At 69.7% G+C, this 25,394-nt stretch overlaps 5 protein-coding genes across 5 annotated transcripts; 3 read left to right on the top strand and 2 right to left on the bottom strand.

The window, feature by feature from the left end:
- Positions 1 to 759: 759 nt before the first annotated feature.
- AURANDRAFT_71553 (hypothetical protein) lies at positions 760 to 6,316 on the top strand (the record flags this gene model as incomplete). The annotated part of the gene is made up of 3 exons (XM_009038513.1): positions 760 to 1,795; positions 1,914 to 4,936; positions 5,138 to 6,316. Coding segments are annotated over 3 exons (5,237 nt in total), but the record flags the coding sequence as incomplete, so codon positions are not given.
- Positions 6,317 to 7,193: 877 nt separating this feature from the next.
- AURANDRAFT_63878 (hypothetical protein) lies at positions 7,194 to 8,211 on the bottom strand (the record flags this gene model as incomplete). Its single annotated transcript, XM_009038299.1, has 2 exons — positions 7,194 to 7,347; positions 7,559 to 8,211. 2 exons carry the CDS (start codon positions 8,209 to 8,211, stop codon positions 7,194 to 7,196), a joined length of 807 nt encoding a protein of 268 aa, XP_009036547.1.
- A 3,735-nt stretch (positions 8,212 to 11,946) lies between these two features.
- AURANDRAFT_53556 (hypothetical protein) lies at positions 11,947 to 15,459 on the top strand (the record flags this gene model as incomplete). The annotated part of the gene is made up of 4 exons (XM_009038514.1): positions 11,947 to 12,081; positions 12,140 to 12,314; positions 12,423 to 14,354; positions 14,566 to 15,459. 4 exons carry the CDS (start codon positions 11,947 to 11,949, stop codon positions 15,417 to 15,419), a joined length of 3,096 nt encoding a protein of 1,031 aa, XP_009036762.1.
- Positions 15,460 to 16,913: 1,454 nt separating this feature from the next.
- AURANDRAFT_63876 (hypothetical protein) lies at positions 16,914 to 18,300 on the top strand (the record flags this gene model as incomplete). The annotated part of the gene is made up of 2 exons (XM_009038515.1): positions 16,914 to 18,229; positions 18,285 to 18,300. 2 exons carry the CDS (start codon positions 16,914 to 16,916, stop codon positions 18,298 to 18,300), a joined length of 1,332 nt encoding a protein of 443 aa, XP_009036763.1.
- A 3,298-nt stretch (positions 18,301 to 21,598) lies between these two features.
- On the bottom strand, positions 21,599 to 22,904 carry AURANDRAFT_25918 (hypothetical protein; the record flags this gene model as incomplete). The annotated part of the gene is made up of 2 exons (XM_009038298.1): positions 21,599 to 22,734; positions 22,823 to 22,904. 2 exons carry the CDS (start codon positions 22,902 to 22,904, stop codon positions 21,599 to 21,601), a joined length of 1,218 nt encoding a protein of 405 aa, XP_009036546.1.
- Positions 22,905 to 25,394: the final 2,490 nt, after the last annotated feature.

Here is a 25,394-nt window from a genome sequence, read left to right as displayed (position 1 = left end):
ATCGTAAAAAAATTCCATGGCCTTACCGTCAGCTTTTCGCACCACGACGACGCTGATCGAAACATCCGAAAATAAATTTTCAAACGCGATGCTGTGTTTTAGAAGTGACCCTGCGGGCGCGACATCCACGACCGCAGGCCCGTAACCATCCGGCGCGTCATCTGGAACCATGTCAAAGAGCCCGTCGACGATGATGTCACCCTTGTACTTGACGACGACCAGCGCCGAGTATGCATCGACTCCAGGGATTTTGTGGGCGGGCTTTCTTAAACCTACCCTCCACGATAGGCATTTCATCCGCAAGTATTCGCGTCGTCCAGTGATAGCGCTCGCACCGCCCACCGTCGAAAAATTCCGTGCCCATGGGAACACTCGCCTCGTGTGCGCGGACCACACCGCATCCGCCGTCGCGACCTCCTTCATCGCCCGGGAGCACGTGCGCAGCGCGTCGAGGTCTGACTGAAGAACGCTCTGCCTGGAGTGCGCTCCGGCTGGAGGACCGCGCCCCGGCTGGAGGAATGCGCTCACCAGCGTCATCCCGAGTTCGATTTCGGCCTGCGACAGCGGCGCGCGGTGCCGAATCCGTCGGCCCGACTGCGACATGCTGCGACTCGGTGTGTGAATTTGAATTCCGCTCTCCGGCGTCGACATCGGCGGCGTCAAGACTGCAACAGCACTACACTTACCTCTGCAAGATCTTGAGGGGCGGGCTAGCGCGAAGCGCAGGCAGCGCGAGCAGTGCGGGCAGCAACGCTCAGCATGAGGAATGCTCTCGCCGCCGCGCTCGGCCTCGCGGCGGCGCGCGCGGCCTTCGAGATGCGGCTCGTGGACCAGTACGGCGCCGTCATGGACGGCAGCGTGTCCCAGACGGGCCGCCTCGAGGTGCGGAACCCGCCGTCGTCGACGACCTGGGGCACGGTCTGCGACGACTACTGGAACTACTACGAGCGGAACGCGGACGTCGCCTGCGACGAGCTCTTCGGCACGGCCGCCGTGAGCTACGACGACTACGCCCCCGAGTTCGAGGCCGTGTCCAACACCGTGCCCATCTACATGGACGACGTCGCCTGCGCCGGCGCGGAGCCGTCGCTGTCCCTCTGCGCCGCGAGCGCCTGGGGCTCCGAGAACTGCAACCACTACGAGGACATCCACCTGACCTGCGAGGCCGTCGCCGCCGTCGCCGCGCCGACGCCCGCGCCGACGCCGTCGCCGACGGTCGGCTGCTCCCGGACGATCAAGGTCGGCACGTTCGACGAGGCGAACCCCTACACGGCGGCGGTCATGTCCAAGTGGCTCGACTCGTCGACGGCCTGCTGGGCCTTCTACCGCCAGACGTCCGGCGGGCGGAGCATCGCCCACCTCGAGAACGGCGACCTCGACGTCGCGATGCTCGGCTCGACGCCGTTCGCCGCCGCGGCCGCGCGGCGCGCGGCGCTGAGCGCCGTGAGCGTGCTCCACCTCAAGGGCGCGGCGCAGGCGCTGGTCACGCGGTCCGACCTCACGGGGCCCGTGAACCTCCGGGGCAAGATCCTCTGGACGCCCTACGTGTCGACGACGCACTACATCCTCCTGGCGGCGATGTCGCAGATGGGCATCGACGTGTCGGACCTGACGCTGGAGACGCGGTCGCCGGCGGCCATCGTCGCGGCCTGGGACGCGGGGACCATCGACGGCGCGGCCTGCTGGGGCAACACCATGGCCTACCTCCTCGACAACCCCCACGGCGCGACGCAGGGCGGGAAAAGCGTGCGAAATTCCCAACTTCAAAGGCTCCTATCTCGGCCGTTCCCCACTCGTTTCGGCTGACTTTTGGACGAGCGACCATCTCTCGGAACGGTCTCGAAGCGCGGATGCTTTTCTGGAAGCGGAACGCTCACGTTGAAGCGACGTTGAATCACCCTGTTCCTGCCCAGGCGCGACGGGCGACGCGGGCCGGGCGATGGTCGACGCCGCGACGGTCGCGCAGTGGGGCTACGACACGGGCAACGTGCTCGGCGTCTCCGACGCGTTCCTCGCGTCGGACCCGGCGCTCGTCGCGACCATCGTCGAGAAGTTCGCCCAGGCGACCTACGACTACACCAACAACCAGCTCAGCGGCTTGTGGGACGCGGGCGCGGACTACATGGCGTACGTCGACGACTTCGTCTACCTCACGGACGTCACGGGCGCGACGCCCCACTGGGTCGACGGCGTCCCCAACGACGACCTCCACGTGCGCGACGACGTCGCGGGCCGCACCGCGGCCTTCGAATACCTGTCGGTCGCGGAGCAGCTCGCGTTCTCGCTCGAAACGATGACCAGGGACCAGGCGACGTTCCTCTACTACCAAAAGGCCCTGGCGAACAACCCGCTCGACGACGCCGTGGCCTACTACCGCTCCAAGGTCGACAACACGAGCCTCCTGGGCGCGCTGGGCACGGAGTCCGTGGGCATCAAGGGCATGCGCGAGCGCGTCGAGATCGAGGAGCAGATCGCGGACGATTCCGAGAAGTGCGCGCCGCTGACGCATACGACCGTCTCCGGGTCCGCCGTCTTCGCGAGCGGCAACACGGGCACGTCGGCCTACAGCTCGAACGCGACCTGCGTCTGGGCCCTCGAGAGCGACGAGGGCTGCCTCGAGCTCTCCGTCGATTTCTTGGCGGCCGAGGCGCCGAACGACGTCCTGGAGGCCTACGACCACGCGGGCTTCCTCGTCGCGCGCTGGACGGGGCGCCACGGCGCGTCGATCCCGACCCTGAAATTCTGCGGCGACTACGACGCGAGCGACGACTTCCAGCGGGCGGTCGCCGGCGAGCTCGCCGGGCTCGTCTCGACGCCGACGTTCTCCGCGGCGACGGTGCGCGGCGTCGGGCTCTACCTCCGCTGGGCGACGGACGCCTACAGCGAGCACGCCATCGGCAAGTTCGACGCCGTCGGGTTCTCCGTGACGGCGACGGCCGTCGGCCCCTCGGACCTGTGCGGCTGCGGGTCGCACGGCGAGTCGCTCGCGGGCGTCTACGGCACGGCGTCGTGCGCGTGCGTCTGCGACGCCGGCTGGAGCGGCGCGGCCTGCGACGAGCCGCGCTGCAACGGCGTCGTCGTGGCGAACCCCGACGGCGAGTTCAGCGGCACGCTGCGGGCGACCGCGCCGGGCGAGCAGACGTACGCGGCCTGGTCGACGTGCGGCTGGCGGATCCAGCTCCCGGCGGCCTACAGCCACGTCGACCTCGCCTTCACGTCCCTGGCCCTCGAGGACGGCTTCGACTTCGTCCGCGTCTACAAGGCGGGCATCCCCGAGGGCTACGCGGCGGGCTCCACGCGGACCTTCGACGACTACGAGTACTCCGCGACGGGCGCGACGGGCCCCTCGCGCCTGCTGGTCAAGGGCAGCGTCTTCGTCGCCTTCGAGAGCGACGGCCTCGTCGGGTCCGCCGTCGACGGCGACGGCCTCGCGGCCGACGGCGGCTTCGAGATAGGCTGGTCCCTCGTGGACATCGACGTGTCGTTCGTCGCCGACGAGGGCGACTGCAACGACGCCGTCGACTGCAAAAACGGCGGCACCTGCGCCTGGGTCTTCGGCGGCGGAAACGAGCTGTCCACGACCGAGACGCGGTGCGAGAGCCTGGGCGCCGCGAGCGGCTGCTTCCGCGACGACTGGGCGTGCGAGTGCGCTCCGGGCTACTACGGCGAGAACTGCGACTTCGACCACTGCGTCGGCGAGATCGTCGACGTCGGCTACGACCTCGTCACGACGTCCGCGAGCGGCGGCTACGCGTCGCCGCGCTACGCGGGGCTCGTCCTGAGCGGCGCGGGCGCGGACTACCCGCCGTCGACGACGTGCCTCTGGTCCTTCCCCGTCATGCCCCGCGGCGCGTTCTCCGCCGCCGGCGTCCGGCTCCGCTTCGATGCCTTCGACCTCGAGGGCGAGGACGCGACCTACGCGCTCGCGTCGACGACGGACCGCGTCGAGATCTGGCTCCAGGACGGGTCGGCGCCCCGCGACGTCGCCCCCGAGGACCTCGTCGCGGAGAGCGTCGAGCTCGGGAGCGCGACGCTCCTCGCGACCATCTCCGCGGACGACTTCGCCGTCGGCCTCTACGACGTGGGGGCGGCCTTCGACCTCGAGTTCCCCGGCTACGCGGCCGACGCCGCGAACCCCGTCCGCGTCGCCGTGAAGTTCGCGAGCGACAAGAACAACCCCGCGCCCTACTCCGGCTTCGCGCTCCGCTACGCGCCGCTCTGGGGCGAGGGCGACGGCACCTTCGCGGACTACTGCGACGACGACTGGGCCTGCGGCGACGGCTACGCGTGCAGCGGCATGGTCTGCGCGCCGCCGTCGTCGAGCTCGGGCGGCGCCGCGGTCGACGTCGGCCTCATCCTGCTCGTCGTCGCGATCATCGTCGCCGCGCTGGGCGCCGTCTTCTTCTACTACCGGCGCCAGGTCGTCAAGTCGCTCGACTCGCTCAAGGGCAACCTGGCGTCGCTCGAGGCGGAGCTCCAGGACTTCAAGGACTCCGTCGTCGGCTTCAAGGTCGCCGTCCAGGACTACGTCCCCGAGGCCGTGTCCGTCGACGTCGCCGGCGACGACGCGAACGCCAAGTACGAGGCCGAGGCCGGCGGCGCCGTCGTCGCGGCCGTCGCGGGCGCGCCGGCGGCCGCGCGCTGGTACTGGCGCGAGGAGCAGGCGAGGCTCGGGAGCCACGACCCGGCGAAGGTCAAGTCGCCCCACTGGGTCGCCTACGACGACGGCGTCGCCGCGGCGCTCGAGCGGGCGTACGGCGACGCCGGCGCGTCCAAGGTCGTCGCGACGGGCGGGCCCTACAAGGTCGACGTCGCGACCATGAAGCAGGTCAACGAGCGCACGAACTACGAGCGCGACGTGCTCCGCGACGTCGCGGCCGCGCCGCCGCCGCCGGCGGCGGCCGGCGCGGCGCCGAAGCGGACGGGCTCGGCCAAGGTGCACCCCCGGGCAGGACAAGAGTGCGAAATTCCCAACTTCAAAGGCTCCTTTCTCGGGTCGTTTTCCACTCGTTTCGGCTCATTTTTGGACGAGCGATCATCTCTCGGAACGGTCTCGAAGCATGGATGCTTTTGCCGGAACGCGCGCTCGCGGAACACTCAGGTTGAAGCGAACTTTAATCACTCTTTTCCTGCCCAGGTCCACCCGGCGGCGCCGGGCGCGAACACGGACCGGCGGCCCGAGGAGCTCCTGGGCGAGGACGCGCTGTTGCTCCGCGCGGGCTCCGTGCTCCAGGTCTCGAAGACGCGCCCCGACGGCTGGGCCTACGGCTCCGTCGTGCTGCACGGCGGCGACGAGGCCGCGGACCGGGCCTACGTCCAGGACGGCGTCTCGCTGTCCACGGGCTGGTTCCCGCTGGAGTGCACGGACGTGCCGTCCGTGGAGCAGCTCTCGAAGCTCCAGGACGCGCTCGGCGGGTCCGGCGGGCTCAAGCCGCCGGACAGCTGGGAGGAGGTCAAGGATCCCCTCGTCGCGCAGTACTTCCCGCTGCGCGACGGCGAGGAGAAGGCCAACGTCGTCAAGAACTTTCTGAGCACGCTCGACGCGTCGCGGTTCACCATCGTCGCCGTCGAGCGCATCCAGAACGTGGGCGCGTGGCAGTCCTTCGCCGTGAAGCGCGAGTCGGTCTTCGTCCGCGAGAAGGACGAGAGCCGGCGCGCGGCGCGCTTCGAGCGCCACCTCTGGCACGGCACGAACATCGAGGTGCTGGAGAAGATCGTCCAGCAGGGCTTCAACCGCTCCTTCTGCGGCAAGAACGCGACGTTCTACGGCAAGGGCGTCTACTTCGCGCGCGACGCGTCCTACTCCACGAACAAGACCTACGCGGTCCCGGACCAGAACGGCGTCCAGCACATGTTCTACGTGCGCGTCACCGTCGGCGAGTACTGCAAGGGCGTCAAGGACGCGCTGACGCCCGACGTCCGCGAGGGCCTCAACCTCTACGACACGACGGTGAACAACGTCGCGGACCCGTCCATCTTCGTCACGTACCACGACGCGCAGGCCTACCCCGAGTACCTCATCAAGTTCCGGCAGGAGGGCGTGGAGCACATGCGCGGCGCCTACAGCCAGAGCGCGCCGCAGCAGCCCCCGCGCCAGCAGGCCGCGCCGCCGGCGGCCGGCGCGCGGCGGATGATGATCCAGGTGCCGCCGAACGTCGCGCCCGGCGAGCGCATGCAGGTCCGCGTCAACGCGACGGGCCAGATGCTCGTCGTCAAGGTGCCGCCGGGCGTCGCGCCGGGCCAGACCATCACCGTGGCCTACTAGAATTCGCAGACGACCGCCGACGACGAGCTTCGCACGAGTCCACCCCCCCCCCCCCCCGTAGACGACGCGGAGGGCCCCCCAAGAGACTCACGCGCGCGTGGGTATGGTCGTCGCGCCGCCGTTTGTGAAGACCGACGGGTGGGCCGTGCCGGAGACGGAGTGGCCCGCCTCCGCGAGCGGCGACAGGGAGCTGGACGGCCGCGCGAGCGCGCCGCCCTGCTCCGCGCCCTGGAGGATGATCATGTCGAGGAGCGCCGCGCCGCCCGGCGGCACGCCCGGCGGCCGCGTCCGCGGGTCGACCCAGGGCGGCGGCTTCCGCGGGAACTCGCGGAACCGCATGTCGCAGGACCGGCCCGCGGCCGCTGACCCGCGCGCGGGCGCCGTCACGGGCCGCCCCAGGAGCTCCGCGGACCCGCCCGAGGGCCTCGTCAGCGCGAACTCGGCGAGCGCCGGCAGCGCGGGCCGCGCGACGGGCGCGTGGCTCGACATCGCGCGCGTCCGGAGGCACCGCCGCGCGACGACGGCCGGCGCCTCGGCGTCGTGGAGGCCCCGCGAGGACCACCCGCGGCTACTCCGGGGCCGCGCGGGCCGCGGCCGCCGGCGCAACCGCCGCAGCCGCGCCGCCTCCGCGGCGCCCGCCGCGCGCTCGGACTCCGCGCGGAAGAGCGCGAGGCGCCGGTCGAGGTCCGCCTTGTGGTCGAGGTACGGCTCCGCGACGGCCGTCGACGTCGTCTCCGCGTTCGTCGACGTGTCGTCGTCGTGCTGCGTGAGCCTGTGCCGAATTCAAATCTTCAACCCGACTTCAATGTGCGCATATGCGACAGTTTCGACGCAATCTCTTCGGCTGTACTTCGAGAACTCGATGAGAGCGATCGATTCGTCCAAAAATCAGCCGAATCGACTTCGATTTGACCGAGCTAGAGAATTCTCAAGTTTGGTCAGGACCACCCAAACCAGTGGTTGAATTCGGCACAGGCATGAGCTTGGCGATGTCCGCCGCCGTCTGGTTCGACCGCTTCGCCGAGGACCGGCCCTGGCCGACGAGCGCGCGCGGCTCCGGGTGCGCCTCGCCGTGGACGGACCTGCGTGGAATTCCACCACTGGTTTGGGTGGTTCTGACCAAGCTTCAGAATTCTCTCGCTCGGTCACATCGACGTCGATTCGGCTGATTTTTGGACGAATCGATTGCTCTCGTCGAGTTTTCGAAGCACGGCCGAAGAGCTTGCGTCGAAGTTGTCGCATACGCGCACATTGACGTCGGGTCGAAGATTTGAATGCCACGCGGGGACGGACGCGAGCGCGGCCGCGATCTCGTCGTCCGTGAGGTGGTGGCGGTGCTCGCTGTGGGGCGCGGACGAGCCCTTGCCCGCCTGGGCGTGGGTGCGCTGGAGCAGGCTCTCGAACTCGACCTTGTCGAGCGCTAGAAGCGTCACGTCCGTCGCCGCGGTCACCGTCGCCTTGCGCAGCTCGCCGTACAAGATGCCCCGCTCGCCGAAGCAGGACCCCGGGCCGAGCTCCACCAAGGGCACGAGCTTGTGGGCGCAGCGCGCCACGGTCTCGTGGCCGCCGTCCTTGCCGCTGGGCCAGCGGTTGAACGTGCGGATCTCGATCGTCTTCACGACCGCGACGGCGCCCTCGAGCACGAAGTAGACGTTGTCCGGCGGGTCGTTCTGCTTGATGATGAGGGCCCCGGCCTTGAAGTCGACGCGCCGCACGAGCCCGCACAGGCGCGTCAGGCGGCTCTTGGCCCAGTTGCGGAACATGGGCACGGACTTGAGGCACCGGAACGCGCGGCGCTGCTCCGCGTCCTGGTACGACTTCATGATCTTGTCGTAGTCCGTCTTCCGCAGCTCCAACAACTCCGTCGTCGCCGAAGACGCGATGCAGGACGCGTTCCGCGGCGGCGCGCCGGCGCCCAGCGACGCCTCGCCGAAGGAGCGGCCCATCTTGAGCGTCGCGAGGTACTCGCCGTGCTTCTCGACGTCCGCGGCGCCGGAGACGATGATGTAGAACGTGAGGCCCACCTCGCCCTCCGTGACGATGTACTGGCCCTGGTGGAACCGCCGCAGGTTCGCGCAGCGCGCGATCTCGTTGACGCGCGCCTCGCCCAGCCGCAGCGTCGTCGGCCACACGGCCATCAAGAACATCGTCAGCACCTCGACGTCCTCGTCCGTGCGCTCCTTGGGCGAGTTCTGCAGCGCGTCGCGCAGCCGGTTCTCCTTGACGAGGTGCTTCGCCTCCTCGAAGTGGCGATGATCCAGGATCCAGCCGGGGTAGACGCGGTCGCTCGTGTAGCGCGCCGTGCCGTCGAAGGACGGCCGCCGCCGCACGGCCGCGGCGACGCGCTGCATCGCCGGGCTCTCGAAGGTGTGCTCGATGAAGTGGGACTCGCCGGACTCGCCGCTGCCGAAGGTGTTGATGTCGTCGTCGTCGCCCACGAGGTGGCTGTCGGCGTCCGCGCGCCGCAGGAACGCGCCCTCGCCGCCGACGACCGTCTTCGGGCGCGGCTCGCCGGCCATGGCGGCGCGCGACGCCGCCGCGGAGCGGTGGAACGACGGTCGTCGGCGCGCGGGTCCACTGCGACGGGGCGGCGGCGCGCCTGCGACGGCGCCTGCGGGCAGCCTCCAACGCGGAGACGCTCTCCGAACGAAGCAAGATTTGCAACTTCAATTAGCGCTTTCGTGAAGCTTGTCGGCGCCGCCGCGCCCACCATGGTCGACGGGCGCGCCGTCGTCGTCGCGGCCGTCGCCGCGGCGCAGCGGACGAAGCAGCCGCCGGCGGACCACGCCTTCGGCGACTGCCGCCTGAGCTTCCGCGTGCCCAAGGACGGCGGCACGACGCTGTCCCTCGTCGAGCCGGAGATCGATCTCTGGGTCGACGACCACCGGGGCTGGATGGCGGCCTACGGCGCGACGGCGCAGATCTGCTGCGACCTGGACGGCGCGAGCATCGGCTGCGACTCCCTCGACTCGACGCGCATCCCGCTGCCGAAGCGGCTGCCGCTCGGGGCCCACGAGCTGACGTGCGAGCTCCTCGACTTCACGACGGGCGCGTCGCTGCTCGTGCCCGACGCGCCGGCGTCGACGCGCTGGACCGTCGTCGCGACGGCGGAGGAGACGGCCGAGGGCGCGCGGCTCGTCGAGCTCTACTACGAGGACCGCGGGCAGAACGAGGCGCTCCGGCGATGGTGGCGCGGCGACGAGGCCGCGCCGCCCTGGCGCCCGCGCGGCGACTTCGCCCCCTGGGCGGCGCCGCCGTCGGGCGGTGCGCTCCTCGTCGTCGGCGTCAAGTGCGCCGCCGGCGCCCTGGAGCAGCGCGACGCCATGCGGCGGACGTGGTTTTCCGACGCGCCGCCGGGCGAGGTCCAGGCGCGCTTCGTCGTCGGGCGCGCGGCGGACGGCGCCGTGGCCGCGCGGCTCCGCCGGGAGCAGGCCACGTACGGCGACCTGCTCATCCCCGAGACGGGCCTCGACCTCGAGGACGGCTACACGTCCCTGGTGCCCAAGACGAAGGCGTTCGCGCGCTTCGCGCACCGTACCTTCCCCGAGGCGGCCTTCGTCATGCTCGTCGACGACGACGTGCTCGTCGACCTCCCGAAGCTTCTGGCCGCCGTGCGCGGCGGCGACGCCGAGCAGCCCGCGCTGCCGCGGTCGCGGTTCTACGCGGGCCAGGTCTGGGCGACGCACTTCAACCAGCCGAAGCTGCCCCAGCGCGACCCGTCGCACCGCAACTTCCTGCCGGAGGCGACCTACCCCATGAGCCAGCTGCCGCCCTTCGCCATCGGGCCCCACTACCTCATGTCCATGGACTGCGCCGCGTTCATCGACGCGAACCTCGAGGTGCTCGCGGGCGTCGGCACGCTCGAGGACGTCTCCGTGGCGCTCTGGCTCCTCGCGCTCCAGGTCCACCCGCAGCACAGCGAGCAGTTCATCAACGCGCGGCTCTTCGGGTGTATGGAGGGCGCGGTGTCCGTCGCGGACCTGACCGCGCGCGGCATCCGGGCCATGCACGCGAACCGCGGCGCGGGGCGGCCGGACTGCGACGGCTACGAGGAGCTCGCCTGGGTCAAGGTGCCCCGCTTCAGGCTCACGGAGGAGACCGCGCGCGCGGAGCTGCGGTAAGTCGCCTCGACGTCGGCGTCGGGGACCGGCGGCCCTGTATCTGTATCGGGAGAGAGAGAGCACCCCGACGCGACCGACGCCGGCGATGCCGGCATATACGGGCGCTCCAGCCGCTCGACAGCTCAGTGTGACATTGTGCGAGCGGCGCGGCCCATGGATGCCGGCTGGAGAGAGAGAGATGACGCCACCCGCCTGCGGGCCGACCTTCGTCCCAGGCTTCGTCCATTGGACCGAGCGCGAGCGCTTGGCCGGGGGTCCGCGGCGGATGACGCGACGTCTCGCGATGAGCATGTCCCAGCGTGGTCTCACGAGTAGCATGGCGCGTCGTCTTTTGCTCGCCCTGTGCGCGCTCTGCTTAGAGCGTGGCGCGGCGCTGCACGCGAGACTACCCTCGACGCGCTCCGGTCACCCACCGACGAAATTGTCCGCGAGCGCCATCGAGGGCGCGGCCGCCAAGAGCGCCTACGCCGTGGCCAAGGAAACGCAGGTCCCCGCCGCGCCCCCCCCGGGCCTGCTCGCCTGCCGAGAAACACCAATCACAAAAGCCACCATCGACAACGTCTACGGCTACGGCGGCGACGACGAGGTCGTCCAGCCGGACCGGCGGCCGATCGTCGTCCTCCACGGGCTCCTCGGCTCGAAGCGCAACTTCCGGAGCTGGGCCGCGCAGCTCTCGCGGGCCCTATCGCACAAGCGCCGCATCTTCTGCCTCGACCTCCGCGCCCACGGCGACTCCTTCGGCGGGGCCGCGGGCATGGGCTACGAGGCCATGGCCGCGGACGTCGAGCGGACGCTCGACGGCCTCGGGTTGGCGGACTGCGCGGTCCTCGGCCACTCCATGGGCGGCAAGGTCGCCATGCGCCTCGCGCTCCGCGACCCGGCGCGCGTCCGCGAGCTGTGCGTGCTCGACATCGCGCCGACGACCTACTCGACGGTCGACTGCGCGTCGTGGCGGCAGAACCGCGAGCTCATCGACGCGCTGCACGGCCTACCCCTCGCGGACCTCGCGGACAAGCGGGCCGCGGACGAAAGGCTCGCGGCGGCCGTCGCCGACCCGGCCCTGCGGGGCTTCGCGCTGACGAATCTGGTCGAGACGCCCGACGGCCTCCGCTGGGGCTGCGACCTCGAGGCCATCGTCGCCCACCTCGACGCCATCGCGTCCTGGGAGCCCGCGGCGGGCGCGTTCCCCGGCGACGCGCTCTTTTTGAAGGGCTCGAAGAGCCGCTACGTCCGCAGCTGCCACATCCCGGAGATCGCGGCGAACTTCCCGACGTTCACGCTGCAGACCGTCCGGGACGCGGGCCACTGGCTCCACGCGGAGCAGCCCCAGCGGACCCTCGACTACGCCGCCGCCTACTTCGACCGCGACCGCTACGACCTCTGGTAATCACAGGTGGGGCATACCTAGGGCGCCCTCGTGCGACTTCTCGTGCGGCACAGGCTCGGCGCCAACTTCGCGTCAACATCAATTGGCAAGGGTTCGAGCAGCTTCGGAGCAGCGATCAAGCATCCTCGAGGTCGCCAGTCTCGACGCGAGAAGGAGGCGGAGAGGGAGCCATCATGGCGTCGCAAGTGGACGAGCTCGCGAAGAAGGCCGCGGGCCTCAAGGTGGCGCGCGTGCCGAACACGCCGCAGGGCTGGCCCGCGAAGAAGATCCGCGACACCTTCGTCCAGCGCGCCGGCGGCGCCCGAGGCGTCCCGCGCGCGCCGCGCGCGACGCTCGCCGGACCGCAGGTACTTCGTGGGCCAGCAGCACACGCACTGGCCGTCGAGCAGCGTCGTGCCGCACGAGGACCCGACGCTGCTCTTCGCCAACGCGGGCATGAACCAGTACAAGAGCATCTTCCTCGGCCTCGCGCCGCGCCGAAAACGGAGACGGGCGACTCCGGATGATTACAACACACCCTTACCTATTCCGAGCTTCGGCGGTGGAGAGAGAACCACACTACATGAGATTTCTGGCTGACGGGTCCCCCCGCCCCTCGCGCGCGCCCGCGGCCCCGCGCGCGCCGCCGCGCGACGCGTTGCCGCTATAGGCACGATCGACCCGAAGACGAAGATGGCGACGCTCAAGCGCGCGTGCAACTCGCAGAAGTGCATCCGCGCCGGCGGCAAGCACAACGACCTCGACGACGTGGGCAAGGACCTCTACCACCACACGTTCTTCGAGATGTTGGGCAATTGGTCCTTCGGCGACTACTTCAAGGAGGAGGCGATCCGCATGGCCTGGGAGTGCCTCACGGTCGAGTTCCAGCTCGACCCGGACCGCCTCTACGTGACCTACTTCGGGGGCGACGCGCTCAAGGCGCCGGGCGTGCCGAGCGACGAGGAGACGCGGCAGATATGGCTCAAGTACGTCCCCGCGGAGCGCGTGCTGCCCTTCGACGCGGGCGACAACTTCTGGGAGATGGGCGACACGGGCCCCTGCGGCCCCTGCACGGAGATCCACTACGACCGCGTCGGCGGGCGCGACGCCGCGGCGCTCGTGAACATGGACGACCCGGACGTCATCGAGATCTGGAACAACGTCTTCATCCAGTACAACCGCGACAAGTTCGGCCTCAAGGAGCTGCCGGCGCAGCACGTCGACACGGGCATGGGCTTCGAGCGCCTCGCGTCCATCCTCCAGGGCCAGATGTCCAACTACGACACCGACATCTTCACGCCGCTCTTCGCGGAGATCCAAGCGGTTTCCGGCTGCCCCGTCGCCTACGCGGGCAAGATCGGCGACGAGGACAAAGAGACCAAGGACATGGCCTACCGCGTCGTCGCGGACCACGTGCGCACGCTGACCTTCGCCATCACTGACGGCGCCGTGCCCGACACGCAGGGCCGCGGCTACGTGCTCCGGCGCGTGCTGCGCCGCGCGGTCTGGTACGGCCAGCACTTCCTCGGCGCGCCCAAGGGCTTCGTGTACAAGCTCGTGCCCAAGCTCTGCGAGGTCCTGGGCGAGGCCTTCCCCGAGATCGTCAAGGCCAAGGACACGGTCATGGCCGTGTTGGAGGGCGAGGAGCGCGACTTCAACCGGACCATCGACAAGGGTGCGCGGTTCTTCAACAAGCAGGCGGAGAAGCTGCCCAAGGGGGCGCCCTTCCCCGGGTCCGACGCCTTCGTGCTCTCCGGGTCCCTGGGCTTCCCGCTGGACCTGTGCGAGATCATGGCCGAGGAGCGCGGCATGACGGTGGACGTCGCGGGCTACCACGCGGCTTTAAAGGAGGAGCAGGACAAGAACGCGGCGGCGCTCGCGAAGCGCAAGGCCGCGCGGTCCGCGGGCGCCGACATGACCTGCGCGGCGGAGCAGACGGCCGCGCTCGCGGCCGCGGGCGCGCCCAAGACGGAGTCCGAGGGCAAGTACGTCTGGAACGCGCGCCCGGCGGCCAAGGTCGTCGCGCTCTACGTCGGCAAGGGCGGCGGGCCCAAGGGCGACGGCTTGGTGGACGCCGTGGACCCGTCGAAGCACGCCGTGGCCGGCGCGGTCCTCGACGCGACGTCGTTCTACGCCGAAATGGGCGGCCAGGTCTACGACACGGGCGCGCTCTTGAAGGACGACGCGAAGATCCTCGACGTCGAGGACGTCCAGGTCTACGGCGGCTACGTCGTCCACGTCGGCGCGCCGTTGGGGCCGCTGAAGGTCGGCGACGACGTCGCCTGCGCGGTCGACTACGACCGGCGCGTCCGCGTGGCCCCGAACCACACGATGACGCACGTGCTCAACTTCGCGCTGCGCGAGGTGCTGCTGGGCGGCAGCGAGGGCGCCAAGGCCGACGCGGAGAAGACGGGCGTGGACCGCTGCGCGCAGCGCGGGTCCTACGTCGACGACGAGCGGCTCCGCTTCGACTTCGCGTGGGACGCGCCGCTGACGGCGGACCAGCTCAAGGCCGTCGAGGCCATCGTCAACGAGACCATCGCCGCGGGCTTGGTCGTCGACGCCGTGGAGACGCCTTTGGACGCGGCCATGGCCGTCGAGAGTTTGCGCCTGTGTGCAAATCAACCAGTGAGCTGGGACGTCGGGGCCAAACTTCAGAATTCTCTAGCTCGGTCAAATCGAAGTCGATTTGGCTGATTTTTGGACGAATCGATCGCTCTCGTCGAGTTCTCGAAGCACGGCAGAAAGTCTCGCGTCAAAACATTCGAATACGCGCACATTGAAGTCGGGTTGAAGATTTGATTTGCACACAGGCCTCCGCGCGATGAAGGGCGAGGCGTACCCGGATCCCGTCCGCGTCGTCGCCGTCGGCGCGCCCGTCGCGGACGTCGTCGCGGCGCCCTGCGGCGCCGCCTGGCGGGGCATGTCCGTCGAGCTCTGCGGCGGCACGCACGTGCGCAACACGAAGGACGCCGTGGGCTTCGCGCTGCTCGAGGAGAACGGCATCGCCAAGGGCGTGCGCCGCGTCGTCGCCGCGACGCGCGAGAAGGCCGCGGCGGCCCACGCGGCGGCGACGGAGATCCGCGAGCGGCTGGCCATGCTCGGCGCCATGCCCCTGGCGACGCCGGACCACATCGCGGCCGTCGGCGAGACCGTCAAGGCGCTGAAGTTGGATGTGGACGCGGCGACGATGCCGCAGCACGAGAAGATGGCCGCGCGCGAGGAGGTGCAGAAGCTCATCGCAGGGCCCCTCAAGGCGGCCCAGAAGGCCGACGCGAAGAAGAAGGCCGACGCCGCCGTGGGGGCCTTCCAGGCCTTGGCGGAGTCGAACGCGTCGGGCGCGGTCGCCGCGCGCGTCGACTTCGGCGCGGACGCCAAGCTCTGGCAGAAGCTCCAGAAGTCGACGCTCGCCAAGGTCGCGCCGGCGGGCTCCTTCCTCGTCGTCTCCGACGCCGGCGACAAGATCGCCATCTACGCGGCCGCGTGCCAGGCGCACGTCGACGCGGGCCTCGACTGCCGCGCGTGGTGCGCGGCCGCGGGCGACGCCGCGGGCGGCGGCAAGGGCGGCGGCAAGCCCAACGGCTCCAACATGGTCGTCCTCGCCGCCGGCGCCGACAAGATCGACGCCGCGCTCGCCGCGGCGAAGGCCTTCGCCGCCAAGTACTAGTCGCGGCCACCCGCGGCCCAAAGTAAGATGACCGTCCCCCCCTCACTTCTTAGGCGATCGCGCAGTAGCCGCCGTTGGAGAAGCTCGGCAGGTCGCCCGCGGACGGGGTCCGCGGCGCCGCGGCCGGCCGAGGCGCGCGCGCGGCGGGTCGTCGAGGCGCGGGCGCGGGCCGAGGCGCCGCCGGCCGCGGCGCGGCGGCGGGCCGCGGCGCGGGCGCGGCGGGCCGCGGCGGCGGTTGCAGCGGCGCGAGGCGCTGGACGCCCGCTCGAGCCATGTGGAGCCAAGGCTCCGCGGCCTTGGCCTTTTTGAACCACCTGTAGGCCTTGACGACGTCCTTTTTGAAGTAGGTTCCGACCTCGAGCATCCGGCCCACCTCGCACATGGCGAGCGCGCTGCCCTGCTTTGCGGCTTGGTACATCAATTCGGCGCCCTTCCTATTCTGGCCTTCTCGCTGATAATGAAAGGCGAGCTTCACCATGGCGCAGTGCATCCCTTTGGAAACGGCGAGCTTCAGAAGGTCGATGGCCTCCTGCCGCTTTCCCGGTTCAAACAAGAGGCGAGACGCAAGCGAGTAGTGACCGGCGACGCTCCCGAGATCAGACGCGCGGCGACACAACGCCAGCCCCCTCGAATCATCGCCGCGCAGGCCGAATCGTTCTTCGTCGAGCCAGCTCGCCAAGGCGAGCATCGCGTCGATGCAGCCCAGCCGCACCGCGCGTTCGATGTGATCCATGCCCTCGCGCCAGGTGGAGTTCTCGCGCAGGGACCCGGGCGCGGCCTCGTCGTAGGGCTCGAGCGTGCGTCTCCCGAGCTCGAAGATGGCCGCGGGCGAGTTCCGCTCCACGTGCTCGCGTAACTGGCGCTCCTCCGTGGCGAGGGTCACCGCCACCGGCGCCCGGCAGAGCGGGCATTTCTGCGGAAACAGGAAGTTGCCGAAGAAGTCGTACGCGCGCGGATCGCCCTCGCCGCCGGCCATGTAGACGTGGTACGCCGTCTGGTCGTCGTGCTCTTCCGCGATATGTTCGTCGCACGTTCCGCAGATGCGACCGCCGCAACAGGTCTGGAAGATTTTAGGAGCGCCGCGGTCGCAATTGAACCAGTCCTCGAGGCATATCGGGCACCGTTTCTCCTCCGGCTGTTTCTCGCTCTCCGGCTTCTCCGAATGCTCCGTGATGTCGCGTTGACGCCGAGTGCGCGTCGCCGGGCCTCCCCCGTCCTCGTCGTCGTCGCCCCGGGCACGTTTTGAGGCTTTGGGCATCGCGAAGAGTGCGCGTCGACGAGGTCGCCGCAGAGCCGGCGAGAGCCTGCAAGATCTCTGCAAGGTCGGCACCGTATCTGCTGGTTGAACCGTTGAGCAGGTTCTGGGCTGCCTCAGTTTGAGAGAGCGTCGCACCTCGACGGCTGTCTACGGCTGCCGGCAGCACCGATCGTCGACTCACACTCACCCCGGTCTCCTTGTTCCAGTGTGAGTCGAAGCGCGGGGTCATTAGAGCAATGGTCGAGCGCCGCTCGCCGCGCAAGCGCATCAGCTTCGGGTTCCCGAGCGGCGAGCTGCGCATCAATCCGCTCGCGGACGAGGACTGCGAGGTCGCGCGGCCCGTCGACGACGCCGTCGCGACGCCGGTGCTGACCGCGGGCTGGGCGCCGGCGCTCCTGCGGCACCGCGTGGCGACGGACCCGGACACGCCGCGGTCGTCCGTCGCCGCGAGCCCCTACCCGCTCGAGGCGTCGCTCGCCTTCCCCGCCGGGCTGACCTTCGACGAGCTCCTGGGCGACCTCGGCGCGCCCGCCGGCGACCTCGTCGTGCCCAACTGCTTCACCTGGTCGGCGGCGACGCGCGATTTTAGTTTTCACTACCGCGAGGCCGGCGCGTCGCCGCGCGCCGCGTGCGCCTTCAGGGTCGCGGCGCCGCCGGGCGACCAGGCGCTGACGGCGGTGGCGCAGTGCCGCGAGCGCTGGGGCATCAACTGGAGCTCCGTCGTCATCGTGAGCCGCGGCGGCTGCCCGCGGCTCGTCTACCTGCCCGGCGAGGGCACCTACGACCCCGCGGGCAGCTCCGAGGACGACGTGCCCGAGTCGCTGGGCGAGGACTGCGCGGCGGCCCTGCTCCTCGTCGCCGCGGGCCTGCTCCGGGCGCTGTCGCTCGGCGCGACCCTGGCCCAGCTCGAGGCGGTCTTCGCCGTGGCGCTGCCCGTCTTCGTCGAGGCGCACGGCCGCCGCCACCTCGCGGCCTTCGTCTTCGAGCAGATCCGGGCCGTCGTCCAGCTCCGCGACGCGCGCTACCCCGAGTTCCTCAAGGCCGCGGCGGCGCGCGGCGACCTGGACCTCGGCGACCCGGGCCGGCGGCACACGCGCGCGTACCTCGCGAGTTACGACCGCTGCTCGCCGGAGCCGCCCGTCGAGTACCTGGACCTCGTGTCCATCGGCGGCTGCCACGTCCTCGAGGGCGCGCCGGCGCTCCCGGAGGCGGCGCCGGAGCTCCACCGGGCCGTCGAGACGCGGGCCTACGGGCGCGTCGCCAGGGCCATCGCGGACGGCGACGTCGACGTCGCGTGCGGCGCCGGCGACACGGCCCTGCACGTCGTCGCGCGGCTCCTCTCGACGGAGGCCGTGCTCGACCACGAGCCCGTCTGGTTCGACTACGCGGCGCTCTGCCTCGAGCTCCTCCATCGCGGCGCGGCGCTCCGCAAGAACGGCGCGGGCGACACGCCCGCGTCCGCGCTGCCGACGCGGCGCGCGCTGCGCCACCTGCTCTACGGCACCGCGTCGGCGCTGGACCCGCTCAAGGGCAAGGCGCGGCAGCTCGTCGCGTTCCTGAAGCTGAAGATCCTGAGCTCCGTGAACCCGACGGTGACGGCGCTGCAGGCCGCCGCGGATCTGAGGGACGCGGCCGCGGACCCGCCCGTGGCCTGGGCCCGCGCGCTCGACGTCTTGGCCGCGTCCATGTCCGCGCTCGCGTCGGCGCTCTGCGAATTGAAGTACGAGCCCGAGAACGAGAGCGAGCACGCGCTCCTCGCGTCGCTGAACGACCAGCATTTGGGCTCCGGCGTCTCGGAGACGATGTTCGCGCTGCTGAACGTCGACGATCTCCAGGAGGTCCAGGCGTCGGCGCTCGACGTCGCCATGGAGTCCAACGACAAGCGCTTCATCGCGCACCCGGGCGTCGTCTCCGTCGTCGACGCGATCTGGAACGGAGACGTCTGCATCCTCCACGGCGCGCACCGCACGGCCAAGCAGCCCCGCGCGGCGTCGTCGATCCCGACCTTGCTGTCGAAGCTCTCGTCGCCGAAGATGCGCGTCGTGTCGACGCCGCGGCGCCTGCCCGCGGCGCCGAAGCTCGCGCAGAAGCTCGCGTACTTCAAGTCGCGGTCCGTGACGCCGCAGAGCCAGTTCCTCTACGACGTCACGTCGGACGTCGTCTTCCTGGCGGTCTACATGACGACGCTGCTGCCGGCGTCCCGGACCTACTCGGCGGCGAGCGGCGCGTCCTTCGTCTTTTTGTGCGCGATGCTCTTCTCCAAGTACGCCGCGGAGCTCGACGACCTCATCGTGCGGAGCGACGGCCGCGTCTGGGAGTACTGCTCGGACCCCTGGAACCTCATCGACGTCGCGTCGATCCTGTCGATGACCCAGGTGCTGGCGCTGCTGCGCTTCGGGAGCGAGTCGACGCACGCGTTCGCCTACGCGGCGGCCGTGTCGCTGACGACGGAGTTCACGCGGCTTCTGTACTTCATCCCCATCATCTTCCCGCAGATGGGGCCGATCCTGCGCATCGCCCAGCTCATGGTGAAGGACGTGATCAACTTCTGCGTCATCATGACGTTGCTGGTCGTCGGCAACGGCGCGGGGCTCTACGTGCTCGTGAAGCGCGAGGAGAGCTTCGACGACGACGAGGACCCCGAGTGCGAGTCGTCGACGTTCGCGCGGCTGGGCAAGGGCGGGTGGATGGACGGCGGCCTCGGTCGGAGCATCTTCGTGATCTTCCAGGCGGCGCTCGGAGAGTACGACTTTAGCTTCGCGTGCCTGAACATGGACCCGAAGCGGACGGTCTTCGTGCGCATCTTCTACTGCGCGTCCATCGTGATCTCGAACGTCATGCTTTTGAATCTCTTGATCGCCATGATGTCGAGCACCTACGACCGCGTGACCGAAGACGCGGAGATCGAGGGAAAATTTCTACGGGTACGCGCGTCCGCGTCCAGAAAAAAACTTCCCCCAGCCTCCGAAACCACGAAATTCTCGCAGGCGAAGATCGTGCACTACTCGTCGCAGCTCACGCTCCCGCGGCCGTTCAACGCGCTCCAGATCGCGCACCGCATCGCCCGCAAGGTCTGCCAGCGCGCGCCGCGCGAGTCCGCGACGGCCCTGCTCAAGAGCGACGGCGGCTCCATCGGCGGCCGGAGGGCGACCAAGGTCGCGGAGCACGTCGCCACGGCCGCGAGCGCGCTGCTCGTGGAGTTGGCCGAGGCCTCGCAGAACTTCCGATGCAATCGGAGTCGCGTGTTCAACCTCATCTTCGCCGCGGAGCTCGACGGCGTCGCGAACGACGGCTTCCGCCACCTCGAGTCGCACGCGGCGCGCGACATCATGCACTTCATCCTCGTCGCGACGCACGTCGCGCCGCTGCTGCCCGCGGCCGAGGACGTGTAAGAGCGGACGACTAGAGGGTTTCGCCCGGACCATGCGATGCCTACACGATGCAGGTCACTTGCAGGTCAACGAGCGCGCTGGTTTGGAGCCGCGCGATGCGCACTCGACGCGCGCGCGCTGTCGCGCGCCAGAAATTGCTCGCGCAGCTCGGCGGTGATCTCTGGGGCGTCGTGTCGGAGTTCCTGGTCGAAAACGCTGTCCACCGTCTCGAAACGAACGACGCCAATGGACTGGAGGCACATCTTAGCGCCTGCGAGGACGACACGCTACCGGACCTTGAGAGGACGCAGTTCAGCAAGGAAATCCGCCCTGTGACAGAGCGCGCGCGCCTGCTCCAGCTACGAGATTTCCGAACGGTGTGCCGCGCTTTCCGCAACTCCGTCTCGTACGCGACGCTCCGCCAGCTCCGCCTCTCGCCGAGGTGGTTCTCAGGGCTTCCCGCGGACTTTGGCACGACATTCCCAGGCTGCGAGAGCCTAGTTGTGTATGGGCACGGCGGGCCTGTTCTCGACGAGGGCACGGTCCCGTCCGTGTTCCGCGACCTGCCGCGGCTCCGGGCGCTCATGTTCACTGTGTACAAGGTGTCATTCCCGCCCTGGTTCCGGGACATTCCGCTCGAGACGCTCGTGATGGGCTATCGATCGTCCGACTACAAAGACTGTCCCTGGGAGATCGACGAGCGCGTTTTCCCGGAGTCGCTGCGCGTACTCCGACACAGCGCCTGCACGGACCTTCACAGCCTGGAGCACGTGCGACGGCTGTCACTCCGTGAGATTGAGATCGGGGCCTACCACGTTTCGCCGCCGAACTGGTTCATCGCCGACATGGGGCAGCTTCGGCGGTTTTGGTCCTACATGAATTACCTGCCTGCTTGGGCGTCGACGTTGCGTCAGATGCGCCTCGAGAGCGTCACATTCGACATCGACGATCCTGGAATCTTACTGTCGGAATTCGAGGTTGCATTGGAGGAGATGGTCGGGCCTGGATCCACGTGTGGCATGACGATCCGTGAGCTCGACGTGCACGGCCAGAGGATGCACCGCGTTCCCGAGTCGTTGCGGCCGCTGAGACTCCGGTTTCTCAATTTGGAAATGTGTGGCCTCACGGAACTGCCGGACTTTCTCGGTGAGCTGCCGCTCGTGGTGCTCAATGTGTCAGCGAACGAATCGCTCCGGGCGCTGCCGGTCTCGCTCCGGCAAGTGTCGACACTCCGAGTCCTCCATCTGAACTGGACCTCATTGGCGTCGCCTTTCATCTGTGGCTTCCGCGAGAGAACTGCGCATCTCCTGGTTGATGGCCAAAAGACGAGCCTTGGTGATGTGCCTAATGAGGAGATCTTGCGACGCAATCACGAGCTCTACTCCATCTCCTTCGCGCTCCCAGAGCTCCGAATTGTCCTCGGCGGTGTCTGCGAGCGGGCTGACCAGGAGCAGGTCTGGTGGCACGCCCGCTGCGGCGCCCACTGGGCAGACCCTAGCTTCGTCAGCTAACACCTCCGAAGAGCCGATTACCTGAAGCGCGACGCCGCCCTATTGCGCCGCGGGCGCCGCGGCCTTGGCGGCGGCCGCCGCGGGCGGCGCGGTCGCCGCGGCCGCGGCCTGCGGCGGCGCGGCGTTCGGGTCCGCGTTCGCGTTCTCGGCGGGCTTCGCGTTCTCGGCGTTGGCGCCGCGCGCCTGGTCGCGCCGGCGCGCGTCCTTCTTGATCTGGGAGATCTGCATGTAGAGGTTGTTGCGGTAGTCCTGGGCCGTGAGCTTCGTGTTGTCGTCGATGACGATCTTGATGGGCCCGCCCGGGTAGTCGGGCTCCTCCTCGCTCTTGTGGAACTCGGCGACCCAGGCGTCGTTGAGGGCGTCGACGGCGGAGACGCGGTTCGCCGGGTTGAACTTGAGCGTCGAGTGGAGCACGGACGGGCCCTTGGGGTCGCCCGTCGTCGTCCCCAGGTCGAGCGGCACGCGCGTGACGTTGCCGATGCTGTCGAGCATCTGGGCCGCGTAGGGCGACCCGACGGCGTCGACGTCCTCCTTCGACGGCTTGCCCGTGAGCTCCAGCACCTTCTCGAGCTGGTTCACCGTCGACGTGCCCGGGAAGATGGGCTTCCCGTTGAGCATCTCCCCCAGGATGCAGCCCACGGCCCACATGTCGACGCCCTTCGTGTAGACGGGGCTGCCCAGCAGGATCTCCGGCGCGCGGTACCAGCGCGTCGCCACGTAGTCCGTGAGCACGGGGCTCGGGCCCTCGACCTCCGCCACCGACCGGCAGAGCCCGAAGTCGCAGAGCTTCACGTGGCAGTCGCTGTTCAGCAATAAATTCGACGGCTTGATGTCGCGGTGGAGCAGGTCGCCGCTGTGCATGTACTTGAGCGCCTTGAGCAGCTGGTAGATGATGTACTTCTTGTGGATGTCCTCGAGGATCGCCGCGCGGATGACCGCGTGCAGGTCCGTCTCCATGTGGTCGAAGGTCAGGTAGATGTCGCGGTCGTTCTCGGCCTTGATGATGTGCTGGAGCCGGATGATGTTCTCGTGGCCGCTGAGCTTCTGGAGGTACATGATCTCGCGGAACGTCCGCTGCGCGTCGGTCGAATTGCGGAACGCGTCGAAGCACTTCTTCAAAGCGATGACGTTGTGGCTCCGCTTCTCCACGGCCTTCCAGACGATGCCGTAGGCGCCTACAGCGGGTCACGCGTGCGCGCGCGCGCCCGCGCCGCCGCGCGCTATGGGCGGGTCCGTTGCAAGGCGGGGGCTGCCCCGGCGCACCTTTGCCCAGGCGCTGGCAGATCTCGAAGCGCCGCTTCACGTGCTTCTCGATGTCCTCGTCGCCGCCGTCCTCCTCGCCCATGGCGCGGAACCCGGGAGGGCGACGCGCTGCGCGACGCTGCCGGGGGCTGGGCACAAACTCGCACAGCGGCAACGCCCGTCGATTGCGGGCTGCCCGCTCATCTCGCAGGGAAACGTTCGGGGGTTTTAGATCTCGCTGCCAGTGCCCGACTCGGACGCGCGGTCCGACGCGTCCCCCAGGGCGTCCCCCGGCGGGACGTAGGCGTCGTCGCGGACGAGGATGGCCTCGAAGGACGTCGGGTGGTGCTCCATGACCCAGCCCACGGCCGCGTCGCCGTCGCCGCCGGCCTCCGGCGCGAGGCGGAGGAACGCGCGGCCGAGCGGCTCCGCCTTCGGGTCCGCGACGCGGCGCCGCTCGAGGACGCGCACGCGGCCGCCGGGCATGAGCGCGCGGCCCGTGCGCGTCGCGGCGACGTCCGGCGCGCTGCGCACGTAGATGCCCACGGAGTCCGCGACCTTGAAGTACGCGTCCAGTTCCTCGGACGAGATCGTCGCGGCGACGTCGCGCGCCTTGAGCGCCAGCGCCGCCGAGTCCAGCGCCGCCAGGGCGATGTGCTCCGTCAGCGCGATGCACCACTGCTCCATCTCCCGGTCCTCCTTGGCGTCGAGCCAGAGCAGCGCGTCCTGGCCCGGGCCGCCGATGACGGAGAACGACCGCGCCTCGTGGCGGAACTTGACGGTCATGCCCGCCTTGAGCCGCAGCACGCCCGCGGGCTTGCCCGGGCTCAGCAGCGTCGCCGCCGTGCCCCGCTTGCCGTGGCTGTGGACGTCGGCCTCGTCGTACCACGTCAGCGTGCCCGTCGAGAGCGCGAACCACTTGCGGCCCGTCTGCTTGCCGAAGCGCCAGCCCCCGGACCGCGGCGCGCTGATGCGCCGCGCGTCCAGGAACCCGCTCTTGCGCCGCGGCACGGACGCGACGAGCCGCTTCAACGACGCGACGTCCCTGGGTTCGTGCGCCGCGAGGACGCCGACCTCGTCGCGCGCGGCCGCCGCGCAGCCCGCGAAGTCCATGGGGCCCGCGTCGACGTCGCGCCGCGCGCGCTCCAGGGCCTCCAGCGCCGCGACGTGGAGCTCGAAGAAGCCCTCGTGCGACGACCCCAGGAGATGCGACACCCGTAGCGACGAGTGCCGCAGCGCCGCGCGCCGCGCGGACTCGGACACGCCGTCGTCGCCGAGCGCGAAGGGATCCACCGCCACGTCGTCGTCCGTGCCCTCCTCGACGACGCCCGCGAGCCGCGCGGCCACCAGGGTCATGTTGATCGACGCCGCCGCGAACGGGAACGGCCCCCGGAGCGACGCCTCGCAGGCCTCGGGCCGGTGCTCCAGCGCGTAGATCAGGCAGTGCAGCCCGAGCATGCCCGCGCCCCGGAACTCGCGGTCCGGCGCCGCCGCCTGGAAGCCGATGGCCTCCCACCCCGCGCGCGACGCCTCGCAGCGATGGTCGCGCTTCGGCGTGCCCACCTCCGGCGCCGGCGCGTCGCCGATGGCCTCCCACCCCGCGCGTGATGTCTTGCAGTGATGGTCGCGCTTTGGTGTCCCCACCTCCGGCGCCAGCGCGTCGGCCTCGACGAGGGCCATGGCGCTCTCGTAGACGCGCGACAGCAGGCCCTCGTACTCGTCGTCGCCCACTCGCACGGGCGTTCGCAGCAGGCTCCGCAGCACCTCGAGGCGGGCCCGCGCGGCGTCGGACATTTCGTGTTCGTTTTTGTTATGGCCGTTCAGGCTCAACGCCGCGTCCATCGTGTTGCGGAGGAAGTTCATGGTCGTGCTGCTGGGCCGGCAGCGCCGGACGATGTCTGCCCGCGCACGCACCTCACAGTGGCGCCGAGAAGGCGATTTTCGACAGCACCTTGGCGTCTCCTTGGCCTCGCTGACCTCGACCTCGCGATGGACGCTCTCGAGCAGCAGGAGGCCGCCCTCGAGCGGCACGAGGCCGCCCAGGCGCGCGGCGACGAGATCGAGCAGTCGCTCGAGGAGACGGAGGAGGCGAAGGTGGCGCGCTGGCGCGAGGTCGAGACGGGCGCGCGCTACACGCGCGCGGCGGCCTTGGCGAAGTACCCACAGCTCCATCATTCTGGGCGTGACCTCACGGGCCTGCCGATCAAGATCGCGCGGAGGCCAAAGGGCAGCAGCGAAAGATACGCACGCGACGTCCAGACCTACCTCGCCGCCGACGTCGACGCGCTCGCCGCGCGCCTCGCCGCGCGCCTCGCCGAGGAGGAGAAGGTCGACCCGCGCTGGCTCGAGGTCGAGGCGGGCGCGCGGCTCACCGTGAAGACGGCCATGCAGCGCTACCCACAGCTGAAAATGCATTACTTCGAGGACCTCCCCGTCGAGAAAGTGCTGAAGCCGAAGATCGGTGAAGCCAATCGCGCCCAAGAAGTCAGGACCTACTCCGTTTCCGACATCGAGAAGCTCGTCGCTCGCCAGGCCGCGCCGGAACCCGTCGACTCGCGCTGGCGCGAGGTCGAAAGCGGTGCGCGCTACACGG

Source organism: Aureococcus anophagefferens (assembly GCF_000186865.1).
Source record: "Aureococcus anophagefferens unplaced genomic scaffold AURANscaffold_8, whole genome shotgun sequence".
Taxonomy (NCBI): domain Eukaryota; class Pelagophyceae; order Pelagomonadales; family Pelagomonadaceae; genus Aureococcus; species Aureococcus anophagefferens.
The sequence above is the reverse complement of the archived record's forward strand: the minus strand, read 5'-3'. Positions and strand labels throughout refer to the sequence as shown.